Source organism: Dermacentor albipictus, chromosome 8 (assembly GCF_038994185.2).
Source record: "Dermacentor albipictus isolate Rhodes 1998 colony chromosome 8, USDA_Dalb.pri_finalv2, whole genome shotgun sequence".
NCBI classification, from domain to species: Eukaryota; Metazoa; Arthropoda; class Arachnida; order Ixodida; family Ixodidae; genus Dermacentor; species Dermacentor albipictus.
In genome coordinates, this window is record NC_091828.1 from 68,566,713 (window position 1) to 68,587,858 (window position 21,146).

The 21,146-nt window shown below is 46.7% G+C and overlaps 1 protein-coding gene across 1 annotated transcript in view; it reads right to left on the minus strand.

The window, feature by feature from the left end:
• LOC135914508 (cytochrome P450 3A14-like) overlaps positions 1-17,034 on the minus strand; it is a 41,377-nt gene extending 24,343 nt beyond the window's left edge. Inside the window, exons 1-4 of the mRNA XM_065447394.1 lie at positions 16,877-17,034; positions 3,348-3,444; positions 2,033-2,085; positions 250-346 (exon numbers count right to left, since the gene is read on the minus strand). Of these exons, the coding sequence (XP_065303466.1) occupies positions 250-346; positions 2,033-2,085; positions 3,348-3,444; positions 16,877-16,932 (303 nt within the window). The 5' untranslated portion in view covers positions 16,933-17,034. The remainder of the gene's footprint in view (positions 1-249; positions 347-2,032; positions 2,086-3,347; positions 3,445-16,876) is intronic.
• Between the last annotated feature and the right edge of the window lie 4,112 nt (positions 17,035-21,146).

The window sequence follows — 21,146 nt, forward strand, 5'->3', positions numbered from 1 at the left end:
CTTTCTTGTGCCTTTCCCTTCTTTATATCTTAAATATGAAGGTCTCCTTCCTCAAAGCACGTGTTCCTGTACATTAGTCGACTAATTTTCAATCCTAAGTCCCGACAAGCACATCTTAAAGGAAGCCGAATTCTTAACTGAGAAAATGGCGGACACTGGGATCGCTTTGATATGAACCGATTGGTTTGCAGAAACAGTGTCTTTACAAAGCGCACAACACACAAAAAAGCACCGTGAACGGTTCCTTACCCCACGAGCCGTGAAATTCTGGAAGTTCTTGATGTAAACGTATTCCAGGAAATCTAGGTCCTTGACTAGGAGAAATGGGACGTCGCCATTGTAGAACCTGTTGGGCACATGGATATGAAGCGACACATTGCTACGGTCACGCGCTGGTGAGTATAGTATACCGAGATGTTTATGAGTCTTATATATGCCACATCAGCTTTCTATGTTGCTTTTTTAGGCAAATCGTACAAACTGTAGGTTACATATTTGTTTATTGCATAATTATTGGTTACTTAGTGTGGCCACAATAAAAACAAGAAGATAATCTTACTGGCAGCGTTGTTTGAGACTCCTAATCCTTATTACCAAAACGAAATCAAAATTGATACAAAGCGCACACACTGACGCCATTAACGCTAAGTTCTGCTGAATTCTGTAGTCAACTTGACCGTTTCACAGCATTACTTGCAGTAATTTAAACGCTCTGCTGGATAGGGTGTATATTAGTTAGAAACCTATTGACTTGCCTGAAAAAGACCTCAGTGATATTAACCATTCCTAGAGATCGGTCCGAGGGACGCACAGAAATTGGTGGAACTCACAGTTTTGTTTTGTTTTTTCTTACATAGTTTTCTTTTTTGCTGTTCCGCATAATTTTCTTATTTCTCCTGCATCTCAGAGCACGTGCAAGGGCAACGTTAACTCAAGTACCGACGTCAGTGCGGTAAGATGCATTTGCTTCTTCAACATAAAGAGTGGCTCAGAAAATGTGCTCGAAATGTTCGAAAAATGACATGTTGACATATTAATGTCCTATTTAGTGGTGTTGGGAGCTTTGTTCAGCGGAGGCAAGTAATACACCTTTTGACAGGCTGAGAATGGAGTCGACTGGCTTTATTCAAAAGCAAAAGCAGGTTTGACGAGTGGCGGTAGTGGCGCCCCCGTCGGGCAAGCAGGGCGGAATGACCCCCACGTCAAGGCGCGGTGAAAGGAGCAAAGGGTAATGACCCCCACGGCGCCGCAAACTGGATTTACAAGGAGCGGGGACATCGAAGTGACGAACGGTCCCACAGCGCCAGAAACATTAAAATGACGCCAGGTAGCAATCAGACGAGTAACTATAGCTATCAGATTAAGCAATATATAAAAACAATACCAAGACTATTAAGGTCGTCGTCCTAGAAACTAACAACCGCTTCTGTGCACTAAGCTAACGTTGCTAAATATATGCACAGCAGTACATTCCAGACAATTTTAGCAAGAAATTCGAAACTGTAATGCCGAAGAGCAGAACTTTATTGCCCCGTGCAGTAATTTGTGAGAGATGTAGCTGTTTCTGCGTCACTGCCAGGTGATCGTTAATGAGCATCTTTATGTAGCCATGCATGCTGAAACAAGGAAATGCCAAGTGCTCATTTTACAGCTGTTGTAATACGATTCTCAAGTCGAAGGAATGCTGGGAGATATGAGAGTGAACGCGCGCTATCAGGACACCAATAATACCGGGCTATAGAGAAACTAGTTATTGCCATGAGGTCAGAACCACAGCGTTGCTTTGCACCATAATAATAATCGGCATATGCGATGCTCTCTGCTAAGCAAACACTTGTCCTGCTGTTTCCAAGTTGATCTTGTTTCGACTAAGCCGACTTCGTCGACTGCCCAAGTGCTTTCTTTACCTGATCCTTTCATGTTATATTCTGCAGCATGAAACCGACTCAATTTTCCCGTCAGTTGGTGCCCATGAACCTGCTCTGGGAAACCAGCTGTTAGCTTTTCTATGCGATACACGGTGAAACCTTACCCGCAGATGTCGCCGTATTCCTTGCACCATTTGTCGAACGCTTTGTGCAGTCCCTGTTAGGAACAAAAAAGACGTCGCATGCACTGTAAATAAGTACAATTTCTTTGACCCCCCAAAGAGCAACGTATCACTTTTTGCTACAGCGTTTCATACTTCAAATATTGAGGGCCTGTATTTACAGAAAGCTCTGGCGGTAGAGCTTGCCTTGAAGAAATCTGGCACTCGACATATTATAAGCGAGGGCAACCAGCCAGTGTCAAATATCAATTATCAGATATCAATATCAATTATCAAATATCAATGCCAGCGAATGGAAAGCTTTGTGAATGGGGCCCTTTGATATAAGCGCGAATAACTAAACGGTATTTCCCGTAGAAGCGCTCCCGATACGCTGGATCTACCTTCCCCTGCACCCCCCCTTCCCAGTTGAGGTTATCGTTCAACACAATTACCTACTCCAATCCTAACTATTTTTTTGTTATTATTTCGTTGTTTTTAGTAGCATGTACAATCCACGGGCTTAAGTAAAACTCAACAAGTTATTCCAATTTTTCCTTATGGCGAACGGTGGGCATTCCGGGGTTACACGGAATCCAACGTGCAACCAATTCTCGGTAAGTTTTCAGCAGGATCTCATTCGTCATTGGGGAGCCCTATTTCACTCAGTGAGTGGAAATGTGATTTGCCAGATTGGTGGCATTTAAGCCAGAACAATACAATGGTTACGAGAGACGTCGTCACGGGGGGGGTTTCGAATTTGTATAGACAATCGGGGTTTCTACAACGTGCATTAAATTCAGAGAGCATGGAAAATTTTGCACTGCGCCGTAGTCATAATGCTGCCGATGGAAACAGGAATCGCTGCCAGAAATTTCGTTACCAGTACCATCGCCGCTATGATGGACGAAATGTGTTTGATGTGGTTACCGAAGAAACCAAACACAGCATGGTGCTCCAAAACAAGAAGGCACCATCCTTGTGGACTTGCCTTCCTTAAAGAGGCACCGACTCCAGGCCACGCCTCGTTTAGATACTATCCTCATTGTTGCCTACTTTAAAGCTGAAGCTCATAGCGCTTTACAAGTATATCCCCCACCCCACTGCGGGGTAGCAAACAGAAAGCTAATCTCTGGTTAACCTCTCCCCATCTCCTATCTCTATCTCTCTTTCTAATGACTCATCAGAGTAGACGCAGAAGGTGAAGGGTGTGAGAAAACGGGAATCTGCAGGAGGCAAGAATGGGGAGCTTTATTTTGTGGTAATTAGCTCTTCTTCGTGGATACTGACAACGTATGCACAGTGGCAAAGTGCTTACCAAGGAATGGTACTCCCACAGATTACCCCACAATAGATTGGGCTCTGGTCCGGGAATGCCAAGTTCCTTGAAATAGGAAAACTTCTTTTTCCGCCACCTGTTCGGACAACGAATCAATGAATGAAAATGCATTTGAGAAAGTAGAGATCATGAAAGACAAGCGCGCGGAGAATATTTATTCTTGCTTGCAAATTTGTATGCTCATACAGTGCAAAAGCGGCGATATTCTGTGTGGTATTTCCCAACAGGCATTTTTAGATCACAAAGAGAACACAGGGCGATTTGGCCCGTTTAGGTGCATCATCCAGTGAGGCAAACTTTAGCTGCATTAGCTATCGCTATATAAAGGTAGTCAATTGAAACTTTCATTAGTGAATCACTATTGAACACATATAGAAATTAATAAGTTAAAGCCAAGCAATAGTAAAGCCAAAATGCGTAATGGAAATTCATGGACTACTTTCGAGGTATGCACCCTTAAAATTTGCTGCGAAATACATTGGCATTCCTGTTAATAGTTTTTCGATGGTCTTTCTTTAGCTTTAGTTGTGCCCGTCTTATAATTTCTTAAAACCGATACGAATTCTCTGTCACTAGGCTTAACTATTGCATTTAAACATACGTTGTTAAGTGAATAAATGAAAGGCAACTACTCAATTTTTTTTATTAGCGTCCTGGATATCTCGATCGCGATGCAAATAACGTCCACCTATTTGACAAACCTAACTGAAAAGGTGGGACATCAACATGAAATTACAAAGAAAATCTATACCCAATTTCCCAAACAGATAGCTTCGAATTGAAGGTCAGTTATGTAGACTGGGCGCACTATGGGAATCAGTAATATTTGCGAAGCATTTTTTGTGTAGCTGCATAAGCGCCATGGCTTGAGGGTGGAGGGAGGGAATTTACCAGAAGGTGGAATTTGTTTGCGCAGTGAGGGAAATTGTTTGTATGGCAACAGCAGCAAGGCGACGGCGACAATAGCTTGATGATGTGTTTGTTTATTGTACTCTGACCAAAAAAAAAAACAAGAACACTACTGCCTGACTACTTCGTTACTACCTTGGCTGAGCTCAAAGTGGGGTACTGGGTGAACTGGGCGAATCCCTGAGGCGGTCGGAGGTCACATTATGCTTAGGAGTTTTTGACATTACCCATTTGGAAATTTGTTGAACTTCGCCGCGATGCAACTGGTGTTCTAATTTTATTGAAGATGGTGATAGACATGGACAGGCAGACAGACAAACAGACAAACAAACAAACGAACAGACAGACAAACAGACAGACAGACAGACAGACAGACAGACAGACAGACAGACAGACAGACAGACAGACAGACAGACAGACAGACAGACAGACAGACAGACTCAGTTGAAAAACACAACAGGAAATTTTAAGAGTCTGTCGTATTTTGGGACGTTGTTTCTGTAGTTCTGTTGCCTGTAGTTCTGTTGCCTGTAGTTCTGTTGCCTGTAGTTCTGTTGCCTGTAGTTCTGTTGCCTGTAGTTCTGTTGTCTGTAGTTCTGTTGTGTGTAGTGTGACGTCCTGTAGTAGAAAGTTGTGTAGTTCTTGATAAATATTTAATTAAAAATTGACAGAGACGTCCGTAAGGTTATGTAAATTTGTTAGTACAAAAAAGAAAAACATAAAAGTAAAAAAAAAATTTTTAAAAAACGTCTTCGCCTGGGATTCGAACATGTGACCTCACGATTCCGAGCCCGGCATCTTACCACTGCACCACGCCTGACTTTTTTTTTTTTTTCCTTTCTTTCATGGTATTTATTATAGTTGCATTCAACTAGACGTTCACCAGTTCTGCATAGTCAGAGAATGGAGGGCACAATGAAAGTCACACAGAAGAGGCAGCGTTCATACTGTGAGTAGAAACGTTCGTGTCACTTTAGAAGGGTGGCAAGGATAAGCACCTCACCAAAATAGGGTACCAGTCCGGTTGCACACCGAGTCCATCATAAACCTGCTTTAGGTGTAGCGTCATTTGGATGAAATTTGCCCTTGTAGGTACAACCGTTTCGGCGTTGCGGTCCATCATTCGCGTTTTCCACAAACTGTGCATTCCCATGACAAAAAACATATCGAAAGGTGCACTATTATCAGAGGTTGGCAGCAGGTATCGCACAGTATGAGCGTTAATCTCAAAGTCTTTCTTTAAAGTCCGTTGGAGGACATCCCAAAAAAGGATGGCGTCGGTGCAGCTAATAAAACAATGTTCAATTGTCTCTGGTACATCACAAAGGCGACAGTTAACAGAAGAGACAAAGATACCCTTTTTTTGTAGCCATGCTTTAACCGGTATGGTTTCACTATGAACTTTATAAAAGAATGTTTTGCAGCAAGGGGATAAATACATTTTGCGAACTCGCTTTAGCACATCGTGGCCTGGCAATTTAATGTATATTGATCGGTAAAGTGGAGGAGGGAATAGCATGGATAGTAAGTCTTTGTACAACGTTTTGCGCGACACAGAATACAAGTATTCAGTGGAAAACCGAACTGTCAGGAAACGAACCGCCAAGTAAACTTCTTGCATGAACCCCCACAAGCATAAGCGCGAAGAAAAACTTGAAGAAACAACTAAATCAGGTAACGCATTAACAAGTGTGACTTGCATGTATGAACGAATTACAGGATGGGAAGTATCGCGAAAAAAGAAGAAACGAGACACTATCTGCCGCACATAAAGGTGTACTAAGCCCAGCCCACCTTCGCTAACAGGCCTAAAAATGTTGTCTCGCCTCATGGGCTCAAAAGTTGAAGACCATACGAAGGTCGCAAAGATACGGTGAAAGCGTTGGATGTATAGCCTAGCACAATGGATAACTTGCAATACATAGAAAATTTTTGTTGCCAAGAACTTATTGCAGGCTTCGGCTTTCCCAAAAATAGAAAGTCGTTGTGGAACGAATGTCTGGGCGTAACTTTGCAGTACCGAAACCCGTTCTTTCCAATAGTGTGCGCTTAATTTATATGCGTCTAGCGGCACGCCAAGATACTTTGGCGGGACATCAGTCCACTTAACGCCTGCAAACTGTTCTGGTGTATAGCACCATGAGCCAAACCATAAGCCTAAACTTTTTGAGGAGTTCATTCGCGCTCCTGATACACTGCCAAATTCTTCTATTTTCGATACTACTTTTTCAACACTGGACTTATCCGTGCAGAAGAACGCTAGATCGTCTGCGTAAGCTAAGACTTTAACTTCATTACCCAGTATATTGAAGCCATGGATGTTACTCGACTGAATTACGCTTAAGCATAGCGGTTCCAGGTAAAGGGCGAATAGTAGTGGGGACATCGGGCATCCTTGTTTTACTGATGAGCAAATAGAAATGGGTTCGGAGAGTTGGCCATTAATAATTAAACGAGTAGTACAACAGGTGTAGCAAAGCCTAACGCCTTTAAGCACAATGGAGCCAACATTGACATGCTCCAAAAGAGAAAATAAATAGGAGTGGCTCACACGATCAAAAGCTTTAGCAAGGTCTACCTGGAGCATTGCAAGCTGCTCAGTGGAACCATAACAGTATTGAAGAAGGGTACGGGCGATATGTATGTTGGTTTGAATTGATCGGCCCCTGATTCCACATGTCTGATGGGAACCAATTAGAATTGACATCGCAAATTGCAATCTATTAGATAGAACTTTCGCAAAAATTTTGTAATCCACGTTTGACAATGTGATTGGTCGATAGCCTTCAACAGAACGCAGTTTCTCTTTATCTGAACTTTTGGGAATTAAAACTGTGTGGGTTTTGCAAAAAGACTGCGGAAGGGCGCCAACTTCTAAACTTGTAATAAAAATATCCAATAATATGGGGCTGATAATTGATTTGAAAGCTTTGTAAAATTCACTTGAAAGTCCATCGGGGCCGGGTGTTTTCGACAGAGGCAGCTGATCAATAGCTAGCTCAATTTCTTGAATCGTAAGGCTACCACTGATGACTGCACAGTCATCATCCTGTAATGGTTTTACAAGAGATACAAAACTCTCTAAAACTTTTGCATCGTGATCATTCGGAGGGGCACTAAACAACATAGTGTAGAAAATTTCGAACTGAGAAATGATGTCATGAGTATTTGTTAAAAGACTACCCTCGGAGTATATTTCCGGAATTACTTTGGAAATACCGTGACGTCGCTCGTCACTGCACCACGCCTGACATGCTTTTCGAGTGTACGTTTTGGCCATGTGAACAGTACGACGTGCCGATGCGCTGATGTTTACATTTGCATTTTGAGAGCCAAGATCCGCTATCACTCCACCGCGTCAAGTGCCGCATCTCTAGAAGAGCAAGAGTGTTCGTACCATCGACAGGTACATCTTGCAGTGCTAGAACATCGATTTTGATGTACGATATCCTTATTAAATAAGAAATTCAGAAGTAGACAACGTTGACTTTTAGGGTTATTACTGCTAGTTTCGACAGTTGTCTCTCGTTCTTTACACTTTTGAGCGCGCATATAATTCGTGTGTTCAATGCAAAATAGCTACATGAACATTCGTGGATGAGAGTTCTTTCTGACAGCATACTGGCTTCTCACGGCAGCACTGTACCAGATTAATGAGACCCGAGCGAGACAGATTTTCACGCAACTTTGTAGAACAACCCAAATCTTCTTTTCCGCTTCGCATAAGCTTGTGAAATATTCCTGGGAAATTAACTAATGTGTCAGTGTAACAGCACATGTAAGTCCACAGGCCTGTGTGCCACATCTTACCAAAAAAAAAAACGGATACGCAGCCATTCCCGCAGATGGTATGATTTTGATCAGCGGCCGATTCTCAGGAGGCCGGTAGGGCGTTGCTGGTGCCGCGTCGTTACGGCACAATTATAACTATTCGCCACGTCGACTTTATTACCGGTGTCGGTGCCATCAGCATTGCCGGCTTCAGAGGAGCGCAATTGAATACCGCGCAAGAGAAAAGTACAGTGTACACCACCGATGAGCAAACATACAATTTTAAAGGACCGCGACGGAAATCGCTTCTGTTGCGACTTCGGAACTCTTGGCCGTCGCGACCGAATGTTTCTGCTGCGACGTCAGAATTGGTGTCGTAACGTCGGAGTCGCTGTCAGAATATAAAGCTGTTGTTCCGACTTCAGAACTCTTGTTGTCGCGACAGAATGCTTCTGTTGCGAAATCAGAATTTCTGTCGTAATGTCAGAAATGTCTCCCAATTAAGAAATGTCAACAACTTCTGTCGTACAACAGAATTTCTGTAGTTTCGACAGGAATTCCTTTTGTCTTTTTCAACCGGGCACTACAGAAGCTTGTCGCATCACACAATTTCAGTGCACTTCTGTTGTCATCATTGGGTACATGTTGCGGCGATAGGTTTCCGTTGTGGAACAGTTCTCTGTAGTACAACAGAAGTTTGTCCATTACTTCAGGAACACTTCTGTTATGACAACTGGGGGCCTGTTGCAATGATAGGCTTCTGTCGTACAACAACATTTTTCTGTAGTACAACAGAAGTTGGTCGCATTACTTCAGGAACACTTCTGTTGTGACAATTGGGGGCCTGTTGCCGCAATAGGTTTCTGTAGTATTTCAACAGCTCTCTGTAGTACTACAGAAGTTTTTCGGGTTACTTCAGGAACATTTCTGTTGGGACAACAGGGTGCCTGTAGTGATGACAATTTTTTCTGTAGTACTACAAAAATCTGTTGTAGAGCTTCAGCTTTCTGTTGTAACAACAGACATACGACAGACTGTACTCCTGTAGTAGCAACAACAAATGTCTGTTGTACATCAGAAAAGTCAGAACTTGAGACTGACTCCAACCAAATAACTGAATTTTATTAGCCCGACGTTTCGGAGCCCATTCGGCTCCTTCTTCAGGGGGTTGTTCTTCGGGGGGTGGCGGTGTGCCGCTTTTAAAGCGTCTTTTTTGAAGAAAGGAGGGGGGGGAACACGGGAGGTGGGGAGACACTCCACAGACGGAAAGGTGGGGGGGAACAAAAGGAAAGGGGGGTTTGTGTTGTTGACCGCTTCCAAGGTGCTGCGATGACCGGTGCTGGGTGGAGTGCTCACGAGGGTGCCCTTGATGGGCCGCGGGGGGGGGGGGGGAGGTTACAGGGTCGCGCCGACGTTCTGTGTTGGTGAAACGAGCGGGAGTCTATCTGGCTGTGCGTCCTTTTCTTCTTTTCGTCGTGTCGCCAAGGCCATGGACATAGACCGAGGGTAGGTTGCCCTTCACACGGTTTATGTTATTCTCCGCATTCTGAATGTGCCATGACTCCAGTAGTAGTCTCTTTCGCCAGTTCGTTTCTGTTTGAAGGATTTCAGTTTCCTTGAAAGCAATTTTGTGGTCGGCGACTTCAGAGTGTTCAGCGACGGCGCTGCGAATACGGTTGAATGTCCTGACGTCGTTCTCGTGTTGTCTGATCCTTTCTTTTAGATTTTTGGTTTCCCCGATGTACGACGCCGGACAGTCAGCACAACTGATTTTGTAGACGACGCCTTGAGCTTTTTCTTTTGGTGGACGATCTTTTGGTTTAGGGAGGAGGATATTGAAAGTGTTTATTGGTTTGTGCGCCACTTTGCTTTTGCTTTGCTCAAAGTGGCGCACAAACCAATAAACACTTTCAATATCCTCCTCCCTAAACCAAAAGATCGTCCACCAAAAGAAAAAGCTCAAGGCGTCGTCTACAAAATCAGTTGTGCTGACTGTCCGGCGTCGTACATCGGGGAAACCAAAAATCTAAAAGAAAGGATCAGACAACACGAGAACGACGTCAGGACATTCAACCGTATTCGCAGCGCCGTCGCTGAACACTCTGAAGTCGCCGACCACAAAATTGCTTTCAAGGAAACTGAAATCCTTCAAACAGAAACGAACTGGCGAAAGAGACTACTACTGGAGTCATGGCACATTCAGAATACGGAGAATAACATAAACCGTGTGAAGGGCAACCTACCCTCGGTCTATGTCCATGGCCTTGGCGACACGACGAAAAGAAGAAAAGGACGCACAGCCAGATAGACTCCCGCTCGTTTCACCAACACAGAACGTCGGCGCGACCCTGTAACCTCCCCCCCCCCCCCCCCGCGGCCCATCAAGGGCACCCTCGTGAGCACTCCACCCAGCACCGGTCATCGCAGCACCTTGGAAGCGGTCAACAACACAAACCCCCCTTTCCTTTTGTTCCCCCCCACCTTTCCGTCTGTGGAGTGTCTCCCCACCTCCCGTGTTCCCCCCCCTCCTTTCTTCAAAAAAGACGCTTTAAAAGCGGCACACCGCCACCCCCCGAAGAACAACCCCCTGAAGAAGGAGCCGAATGGGCTCCGAAACGTCGGGCTAATAAAATTCAGTTATTTGGTTGGAGTCAGTCTCAAGTTCTAATCAATTTCCCAACCAGACAGGCAATTCTGTCGAAATGTTTAGCATCAGAAAAGTCTGTCGCTCCATCAGGAATCTGTAGTTACTACAGAAAAATCCTGTTGTACAACAGAAATTTCTGTAGTACTACAAAAATCTGTTGTAAAGCTTCAGCTTTCTGTTGTAACAACAGACATACGACAGACTGTACTTCTGTAGTAGCAACAACAAATGTCTGTTGTACATCAGAAAAGTCTGTCGCTCCATCAGGAATCTGTAGTTACTACAGAAAAATCCTGTTGTACAACAGAAATTTCTGTAGTACTGAACACAACCTCTGTTGTCATTTTCAACTGGGGACAGACAGACAGACAGACAGACAGACAGACAGACAGACAGACAGACAGACAGACAGACAGACAGACAGACAGACAGACAGACAGACAGACAGACAGACAGACAGACAGACAGACAGACAGACAGACAGACAGACAGACAGACAGACAGACAGACAGACAGACAGACAGACAGACAGACAGACAGACAGACAGACAGACAGACAGACAGACAGACAGACAGTTTCTGAAGTACGTAGCATAGCTTGTTGCCGGCATTGCCACGGACGCCATGCTTCACATGTAGCAATGAATAGCAGAACAGCAGTGGAAGAGCATCATAAAACAAGGATGAAAGCCGTAGCTGTGCTGTAGACCAAGCTGTTACGCTTTAGCGTGCTTTAGGGAAGGTGGTGCCTGATGGTTTGCTGCAAGTCTATAGATTGCGCTTAATTTTCTTCAGTATCATCCTGCACGACATTCGTGGGGTCCAATGTCCATCAAAACGTTACTGAAACTGTTTTTCATTTATATATTGTTACGTGTAGAAAGACACAGATACAGATGCAAGAGGCTATTCACAGGCCATTTACACTGGAGCCAGACAGCCAGGCCGACACTCGCCCGCGCCAAGACACAGACCAACTTCATCGTTGTTCTCGCGGCGGCTCGTCTCTTGAGTATCTATCGATAATATTATATTATACTACCCCTCCGGCGGCAAAAGCGCTGTCACGGTGATGTTAAATATCCAAGGCACGTGGAGAGTTGCAGGGCTTGAGTCGGGCGACGTGGACAATGCCACTGGTTGTCACGGCGGAGGACGTAGTGGGCGTGGCTAGAACGATTCCATAAGTGACATCGGTCACTTGGCGGACGGAGTACGCGATATGGGCCTGTATAACAGGAAAGCAGTTTCTCACAAAGGCCAACTTTATGCGATGGTGACCAAAGCAACACGAGGGTGTCATGCACAAAATGGACATCACGGTGACGGAGGTCGTAACGTTGCTTCTGTTTGTCTTGCGACACTTGTAGACGAACGCGCGCAACTTGGCGAGCATGGTCAGCACGGGCGATTTCATCACGGGCATAAGCGCTAGTTGAAGCTGTGGTGGACAGAATCACAGTGTCTAGTAGTAGCGTCGGTTCTCGGCCATACAAGAGGTAAAATGTGGAAAAGCCAGCAGTTTCGTACGCAAAGGTAATGTAAGGTAGAGCCAGGCCCCGTCATGGTGGTCGTCTGAAACGTATTTCCATAGCATGCCTGTAAGAGTGCTGTTCCACGCTCAGTGATGCCGTTCGTTTGAGGGTGGTAGGAGGTGGTAAATTTATGCTGTACTGAACAGGCACGCATGCTGTCGTCAATGACCTTGGATCAGTTGTGCAACTGGTCGTAAGAGCGTGCGTTACGGCGTTAGAGGGCCGCGTAGTCAGTCGCGACTGCAAACCACTTGTTTCCTGATGTGGATTCCGGAAATGGGCCGAGAATCTCGGTCTAAGCCAACACGATGGAAGGGCTCGGCAGGGATGTCGAGAGGCTGCAGGTAACCAGCGGGGACCTGGGAAGGCTTCTTGCGTCATTGGCAAAGTTCACAAGCGGCGACGTAATTGTACGGAACGGGCAAGGCCCGGCCAGAAAAAACGGCGACGTACGCGGTCGTAGGTTCGAGATATGCCGAGGCGTCCTGCCGCTGGTGCGTCGTGAAGCTCTTCTAGAACGGTTGAGCGGAGGTGTTTAGGTATGACAAGTAGGAACTCAGAGCCGTCCGAATGAAGGTTACGACGGTACAAAGTACCGTGGCGAAGGAGGAAGAGGCGGAGAGTGGCATCGGCCGGAGAGTGTTCAAAACGGCCGATGAGCGCTCGGATGTAGGCGTCACGACGTTGCTCGTCGGCGAAATGAAGCAGCTGGGATACAGATAATACGCAACCAGCAATGGCAATATTGGAGGAGTCAGAGTCGTCATCAGGGTAACGCGACAAGCTGTCAGCGTCTTGGTGCAGGCGGCCAGACTTGTAGACTACGGAATATGAAAATTCTTGTAGCCTCAAAGCCCATCGACCAAGCCGGCCTGTAGGATCTTATAGCGATGAGAGCCAGCAGAGAGCATGATGGTCAGAAAGCTTGATGAATGCTTTGGCTGCGAGTTGGTGTTCCTGATAAAAATTCGACAAAACCGATCTCATGATGACTGTCGACAGTATTGCGTTTAGCAGTGAGTCAGTGTTCCTGTCAAGCTCCACCACTGGAAAAGCTTGCGCCACCGTCGGCGTGACGTGGCATGAGCGACCACGTGTAAGCAGCGGTGGCGTCGGCTTCTTCGGAAGCGCCGAAGTGAGCTGAAAACGAAAGTTTAAAGTCCCACCTGCGCTGGGGTTCTGATTAAGGGGGGAGGATTTTGCCGCTTCAGGTGTGTGCTTGACAACACTTGAAAGCCCTATAATATGTAGTGGCTGTCTTTGAAGGTGTCCAACATGGACGACTCGGTGCCGTAGTGGCAGACGTATGCAACGGAGCGCGGTGTCAGCCTCCACACTTACCCGCAGCACAATAAGCTGCGTGAAACTTGGATCGCGAAAAAAGCCGCCATCGGCTACAACTCGGGTGTGCAGCAAGCACTTCCGCGAGGAAGATTTCTGATATGGCGTCGGGGCTGCAATGTTGGGTGAGTAGCAGAAAGCGCACACTGAGACACTCGCCCGCGCACGCTGCCCGGCTAATGACATGATGCTTTGGTCTACAAACTTGCTGGATTTCGATGAGGGCGAAACGCGAGAACACCCGTGTACTTAGATTTAGGTGCACGTTAAAGAACCCCAGGTGGTCGAAACTTCCGGAGTCCCCCCCGACGGCATGCTTCATAATCAGAAAGTGGATTTGACACGTAAAACCGCATAATTAAAAAAAAAAAGCTTGCTGGTGCTAGATACAGGAAAGTTCACTGGAATGGAAAGGGGACGGTAGAAAACACATTTAAAAGCTATGGAATTTGCTCATGTTTTGCGTAGCATCAAACATTGAAATGTACTGGATTAAGAAAAAGAAGCAACCGGTACTTGCTCACTGAGAAGACCGGTAAACATACAGTGCGACGTAACTTGAGAAATAATATTATGAAAACGGCCCAATACATAAGAAAAGAAAAGAAAAAGACTAAATCGTCACAACGGGACATCACAAGTCCCGTCGTAGGCACCGAAGTCCCTATAGTTGTAACGAGAATATTGTTGAACAGCTCTGCTAATGCCCACAACAATGGTTATTTGTGTGCTGTCAAATGCCCATATGCTGCGACCTAAAGGTCACGGCACGGCGCGAAACATTGTGCGCGGGTGTGCATGCAGACGCGCAGTCGGTCACCGCGAACCCGTGCGATCACTGAATTGAGGCTTCATTCTGCAAAGCTCGATTTGGTCATACAAACAGCGCACTATGAGAGCACATTTCACATAGCTTGCTTTCAGCGACTGCCTACCTTGCACGTAGGAAGCCGGTTTGGGGTACTCTATCGTGGTGGCTGCGCGCAGTGGGCGTTCACTGCACGTAATCGGTAACCATTCTGTGTTTTTTGTTTGCCCGAGATTATTATTTTGAGAGTAAACAACGTCCTCAATTTTGAGAGTACGTACGGAAACGCCCAAGAGGGCTCCTGCGTGATCTTCTTACTGAGCACCGATAGTCAAACCTATGAGGAACGCGCCGCGTACTCCCTCATACTACGCAAATGAGGCGCTTCCGACAGACGGTGACTCCGTAAGTCCTCGCCCCCAGTAGCCACACAACATATTGTCATCGTCCAAACGAGGTATGTACGAGGCGTGTACTGCAGCGGGACTCCTCCTTCGCGTTTCTCTAACACTCGGCGCCGTCTAGCGATGCCGCCTAGAAGCCCGCGCGTGTGCTCCTAAACGCATGGTGCGCGCGAGCGCGTCACGCCGCAGCCGGGCTCCTCTCCTGCGCTTCTTTCTGGGAACGCTGTGCCATCTAGTGACACTGCCTAGAAGTCCGCACGTCGCCTCTAAGGCAACTAGCGTGGACTGCGGTCCTCTCGCTTGTTGCACATCCAGTTGCACCTACTCAGTGACTCAAGTTGGCGTGAGTTTCCCTGAAAAGCGGCACATACCCAGCGCATTTTTGCCGCAGCGAAATAAATCGTCGAGTTGCGCTCCTTGAGGAGCCCTTATGAAGTGCGTTTCAGTCCAGCCAGCACTGGAAAAATTTAGAGGATGTATTTGTCATTGTGGAGTGGGACATTTCCAGTGACACATACCTAGTTACCCAAGTTGGCATCAGAAACTTTCGTTGAGGGCGGCACACACAGACTGGCGCATACCCAGTGACCAACTACTTCCAGGGCTAGTTCGCCGTGCGGCTAATTACACGCTCCGCGCAGAGACGCCAAGTACAGCTGCACGTAATCATGGTTTCACCGGTAGGTGAAACCATGAATACATGCAGCTGTACATTAGCCGCACAGCGAATTAGCCCAGTGACCAAAGTTGACATCAAAGAAGTTCTTAGAAGACCGGCCCTAAAAACAGGGACCCAAGTTGGTCTGACGCTTGGTTTCGAACACTGTTCCCTCAGAACAGATGACCGATGCACTGCCCATTCGACCATGGACTACCCAATGATCCACGTAGGGAGGAAAATGGTTAGATATGCAGATAGGTAGACATTCAGACGCAGAAAATTGCGGGAAGTAAAAAATGCATACGCATTAAAAGTACAAAACTGAGCGTATATGCCGTCTGACCTGTTCCGCATACATACTCTACAACTATCTAGAGCTGAGTGCAGACCCTGAGCGGTGAGCTGTGTGTAATGTTTACACTTAAGTGACAAAACTAAAGACTGGACATAATCATGAGTGCATACGACGTATTTAGATTCTTGTAGAACGCAGAAGTGCACACACACATTTCAGTTGACGCAGTTTATTGAAAAATTGCGTGCGGGTTATAGTTTACAACGAAATTTATGAAGCAGGTGCTACCACGTAGTATGAGCTTGTCGAGAGTTGCAAATAAAACGCGACCGTTCTTTTTCATTCTTAGGCCGGAATTCCCAATACAGTGCCACGTCTAGCTAAAGTCCATGTATACACGGCGCTACATACCAGAAATCAGTTCTTGAATTCAAACAAAACACAGGCCTTACAGCGTTTACATGACTCATAAATATCATTATTTCTTTGACAAGCTTATATTCAAATAAAATCAAAAAGAAAATGGTGCCATTCAGTGATTCCTTGTAGCGTTTCTCGGGAACTATCAGTGGCATACTAAGGTGGATTTAGATTCCGTGCTTTTAATTGGACAAATCGTTGCTGTCTCTGCGTCCGCTCAGATTGAACAAAAGCGCTTATGTTACGGCTACTTTTCACGTATGACCTTTCAGAAACATTGCTGCACTGGCAAATATTTGCTAGCAATGAGATATGTCGATTAAAAAGGATTTTGTAAATCTGAGTGCCAGGAACGATAAGTTAATACTATTCGGAACGTGGCCGGTACCTTACATCTGAAAGCGATAACCATAGTACCTGTATTTCACAGATAACAAACGTAAGTTATGGTGTGTTATGTCCGAAAACCACAGCGAGACTATGACAGTCCGGCCATTTGCTGTTTGACGCATTTTTGTAGTTGGACGGCGCACCAGTATTTTTTTTCCGCGATGGTGGTCGCTTCCTTTGTAAGTGAAACGCATCACCTAATCCTTAAAACAGCACCAAAGCCGTAAGCCGGTGACGCGTGCCTCTGTAGAAGAATTGAAAAGAAGATGAGACGAAAACTTGGTAATATGAAGCATTTATAACTTTCATACAATCGTGGCAGCTTACCGAATGAGAAGTGCCAGCGCAACCACGATGAAGGCTGTGGTGAACCACAGACTCATGTCTGCAGTCTCCTAGCTGGTTGGGATACCGTCCGCTGCTGCAACTGCACACTGCCCCGTAGGCCCGGAAGTTGTCCTCAGAGGGACTGTCTTCTCTTTATTCGTTGTCTCTGCCACACAAGCATTTTGACCTTGGTGTCAATGCCGCAAAGATATCGACGCGACATTCAACGCGCGGATTATCTTGAGTACCTTCAGACAGGGCGCAAGCAAAGGTTACCGCTTCAAGTGAACTGTATTTGACGCCCACATGTTTCGGTGTCGTGGTTTTTGCTGCTTCTTTTCGCAGACAACTGCGGAGTTGCAGCGGCCCAGGCAGGATGTATCTATACTCGGTTTCATACATAGCGCTCGACGCTGTGGAAGCTAAGAAAGTAGCCCAGTCACAGAGGTCTAGCACGCTGCTTTTTGCAGATCAGTTGCTTTTTTTATCTGTGACGTCTTCCACTGCAAATTTACCTCACATATAGCAACTGCCATTTGTGGACACTGCTTGAAACCATCGTTAAAGGAATACCATGTTTTCCGATATGTTGTGTTTGTTAAAGAAGTAGCTCCATTTTGAAGCTTCGCTGTGAGGTTTATTGCAACAGGACGCGGGCAAACGGGTTCGCCCAGGCACTACCACCAAGACAGGGAGAGGGAAGGGAGGAAAGAAAGGCAGAGTGGTTAACCAGACTTTGTCCAGTTGGCTACCCTAAACGGATATGCAGCGGTGGCGTAGAGGTAGAACACCCGCCTCGCGTGCAAGAGGTCCGTGGTTCGAATCTCGGTGCCGGCAATTTTCCACCGGATTAAAAAAAATTCGCGTGTTTATCAAATTGCACAAACAGGCCTGGAGTGTGGCCTGATCCCGGTGACCAGAACCGGTAAACGCACTCCCTCACCAGAGCAGGATTGGCCACCCTGTTGCAGTACTTGGCCACAACCTCCTATATGAATACGACAACCTCCTACCCTAAACATTGGGAAGTGGATAAGGGAGTGAAAGATAAAGAGAGAAGACACGAGTCTTGATGACACTTTCACATGCAATAAGCCAGGTCCAGCATATCTAATGTCGGGCACTCAAATCTGTCGCCTTCAGGTACAGTAGAATAGCTCGAATGGTTTTCTGGACTGATGAGCTTTGAGGCGAGGCTCCTAACACATTTGCTTCTGTAAATGGCTTATCTTCCAGTCTGTAGGTGGAAAGCTGTCACTTTTCAGAAATTAGAGGGGGGGGGGGGGGGGCTGGACCAGTTTTCCAAACCCCATGTGTGTGGGTATATATGTATATACCCCTCGAAGAGTTAATCGAAAAATTTGGCCTTATATGAGTATTTACAAGACCTCATGGTTGGAGACCGAGTCCTCTCGCACCACCAAGAATCTGGCGTCTCTCGGTGGCGTTGTCGTCGTTTTGCTAGAATCGAGCTTCAATTACGGTTTGCACACACTCTTCAGTTGCGTGAGGTTGTGATCAAAGCACATTCTATCACACACATTACAGCGGTTGTGGCACTCACGGTCGAGGAATTCTCTCTTGAACCATCCACTGGAACCCTCCGTGGGAGGAATCTCTCAGCGGCGACGTCTCTGCTCGGCCTCCTACTCTCGAAGTTAGCGGTTAGCTTGCGTCTGCTGGCGCTTGGCTTGGATTGCCTTCTCTGGAAAGTGGGAGTTGGCTTCCCTCCACAGGCGCTTGGCTTACACTTTCCGTTCTCGATCCTCAGCGCAAGCGGCTTCCCTCCGCTGGCATTTTGCTTGCACTTCTCACTCTCGAGGCTAGGGATGTGCACAACGTCGGCGCTGCCGCTCTCGCCGAGCGGAATCCATGGGGCGAAAGGCAGCGCGCCGGCGAAACATCTGTTCCTATACCCTTCTCCAGCGCGCGCTCTGCCCCCCTGCGTCACATCGGACAGCGGACAGCGAAGGCTCAACTTAGAACAGCTCCGCTTTTATATGCAAATGCCACGTAGTTTGACAGAACAAAGGCAACGTTGTTTACCATCGCTTTGAGATACCCAAGCTATTTTTTTATCATTCCGCCTAAATAGATAATTAAAGAAATAATTATTCAACTCCTCAAATATTATACTTAGATGAAAAGTGTCAAAAAGAAAATTGTAGAGTGGCATGAACAACTTTCGATACAACTTTCTGTTGCTCAGTGCGTGCTACATAGAAGTGTTTTTCCTAGCGTGAAAAAAATCTCGCAAATGCATGCAAAATCGCCGCGCGACTGGCCGCTCAGGCACCTTGCGTGTTTTCGCGGGATTCTTTCATGTATTAGCGTTAGGGAGTGAGCAATATCGAGTGTTGCTTGTCTGATCTGCGCTTGTCCAATGTGTTTTCTTCTTCGCCCGTTGCCGTTTGCACGGTTACATTATGCATTCAAACAGCGACCACACTAGCCCGTCTTTCTCTGTTACACCATGTACTATAAGAAATTTAAGAACGGATCGAAGTGTCCAAAGATACAAATGGAAAGTATCACACCGGATACAATACTTGCGGCAGTATCTCAAATACTTGTTGCCCCAGTATCTTGTATCTTATCATGATACAATTGCAAAGTATCTTGCCCAGTCGTGGAACTTTTCAGCATATATGGAAAGGTTGACTTTATGTGGTAGAACCTCAGAAAGCTCAATGATTGTGATGTTGAGCAAAGTGCGTCTCAGAAGACCACCTTGCGATGCCGCTTAGGTATAGGCCACTCTCCTTTGGTAAAATATCCCTCTGCACAAACAAAAGTCATTCTGGTGGCTTAAAGTGAAGGCACCACAAGCGAATCATACTACGGCTTGATGCGTCGGACGATGACAAGTTCGCAGCGATGGCGCAGGTCTGCTGACGGCGCGAGTGACTCAATGTGGTAAATAACAAAGGACGTTTACTCTAAAACGTGGTAGGGCCCATAACATTTAGCGACACATTTAGTGGCGAGGCCGGCTTTGGCAGCGAGTACCCTAAGCGGAACCAAAGAGCGATAGAAAGGAGAACGTGTACGGAACAGTTGCCAGATAGACGGCTTCTTCAGCGCGTTGGAGATAGGCGGTGACGCCAAGGTTTTCTTTGTGGCGTCGAGGGCCGTCATACGGTTCCTGCCGTAAACCAGCTTGAACGGCGGCATCTCCGTTGTTTTCTGCACCGCCGCGTTGTAAGCGAAGGTTACGTACGACAGGACAGCATCCCACGTCTTGTGTTCGGCGTCGACGGTCATTACAAGCATGTCGGCGTTCAGGGTCTTGGTATGACTTCGTCTGCTGGTGGTAGGCAGTTGTCCTCCAATGGCTTTTCCGGCTGTATTGCAATATGGTTTAGGTGAGCTCCGCAGTGAAAGCATTCCTTTGTCGGTGATGAGGTGTTCTGGGGCACCATGTCTCAGTAGGATTTTCTGGACGAAGAATTCAGTGACTTCGGCCGCACTACCTCTAGGCGGAGTTTTCGTTTTGGCGCAGCGGGTAAGTTAGCCGGTAGCCACGACGACCCAATTGTTTCCAGATGTTCACGTCGGAAAGGGCCCCAACAGATCCATCCCGATCTGCTTAAATGGTCGGCAAGGAGGCTCAGTCAGCTATAATAATCCCGCCGACATCTCTTGACGTAATGCGACGTCGGTGGTCAGACGCGGCCAATAGTACTTGTATTCTTGCAAGTGGAGGGGAAAACACGAGGTGCCCGGCTGTCTTATCATCGTGCAGGGCGTACAGACCGACGAAGACCTGCAGCGGAGGAACAGCGGCGTGAGTAGAACCGGCAATGTCAGTGCTGGCGGCAGGACCCCGCTAAGGCTCGCCCTAGGGATTCCCTACAGCGGCCAGAACCACGAGCGTGAGGGCCGGTGGCGGCTATAATTGCGTATATATATATATATAATTTTGCCAATTGCAAGGAACACATAACAGCTTCGCTGGTCATCCTTCGTCACACAGTGGAAGGGCCAGTGATTATTTTAAGAAGGGATATTGGCGCGTGTACTTGTTTATCGGGCGACCGCGTTTCACCGTCTAACAAATGTTATCGCTCAGCGCAGGAAACGCTTGCATGTACCGGAAGTTTGTCGAGTGTTATCGATGGTGCCGCGTTCCGTTCTCGCCGAACCTTGGCCGCTATCTTGCACGCGTTCGAAAAGCCGACGTTCGATTTCGCCTCGCGGGATTGTCCACGCTGCGCTGATACCACGGCCTAGGCCAATCTAGTCCAATCGCGCCCAATCGTCCAAACAA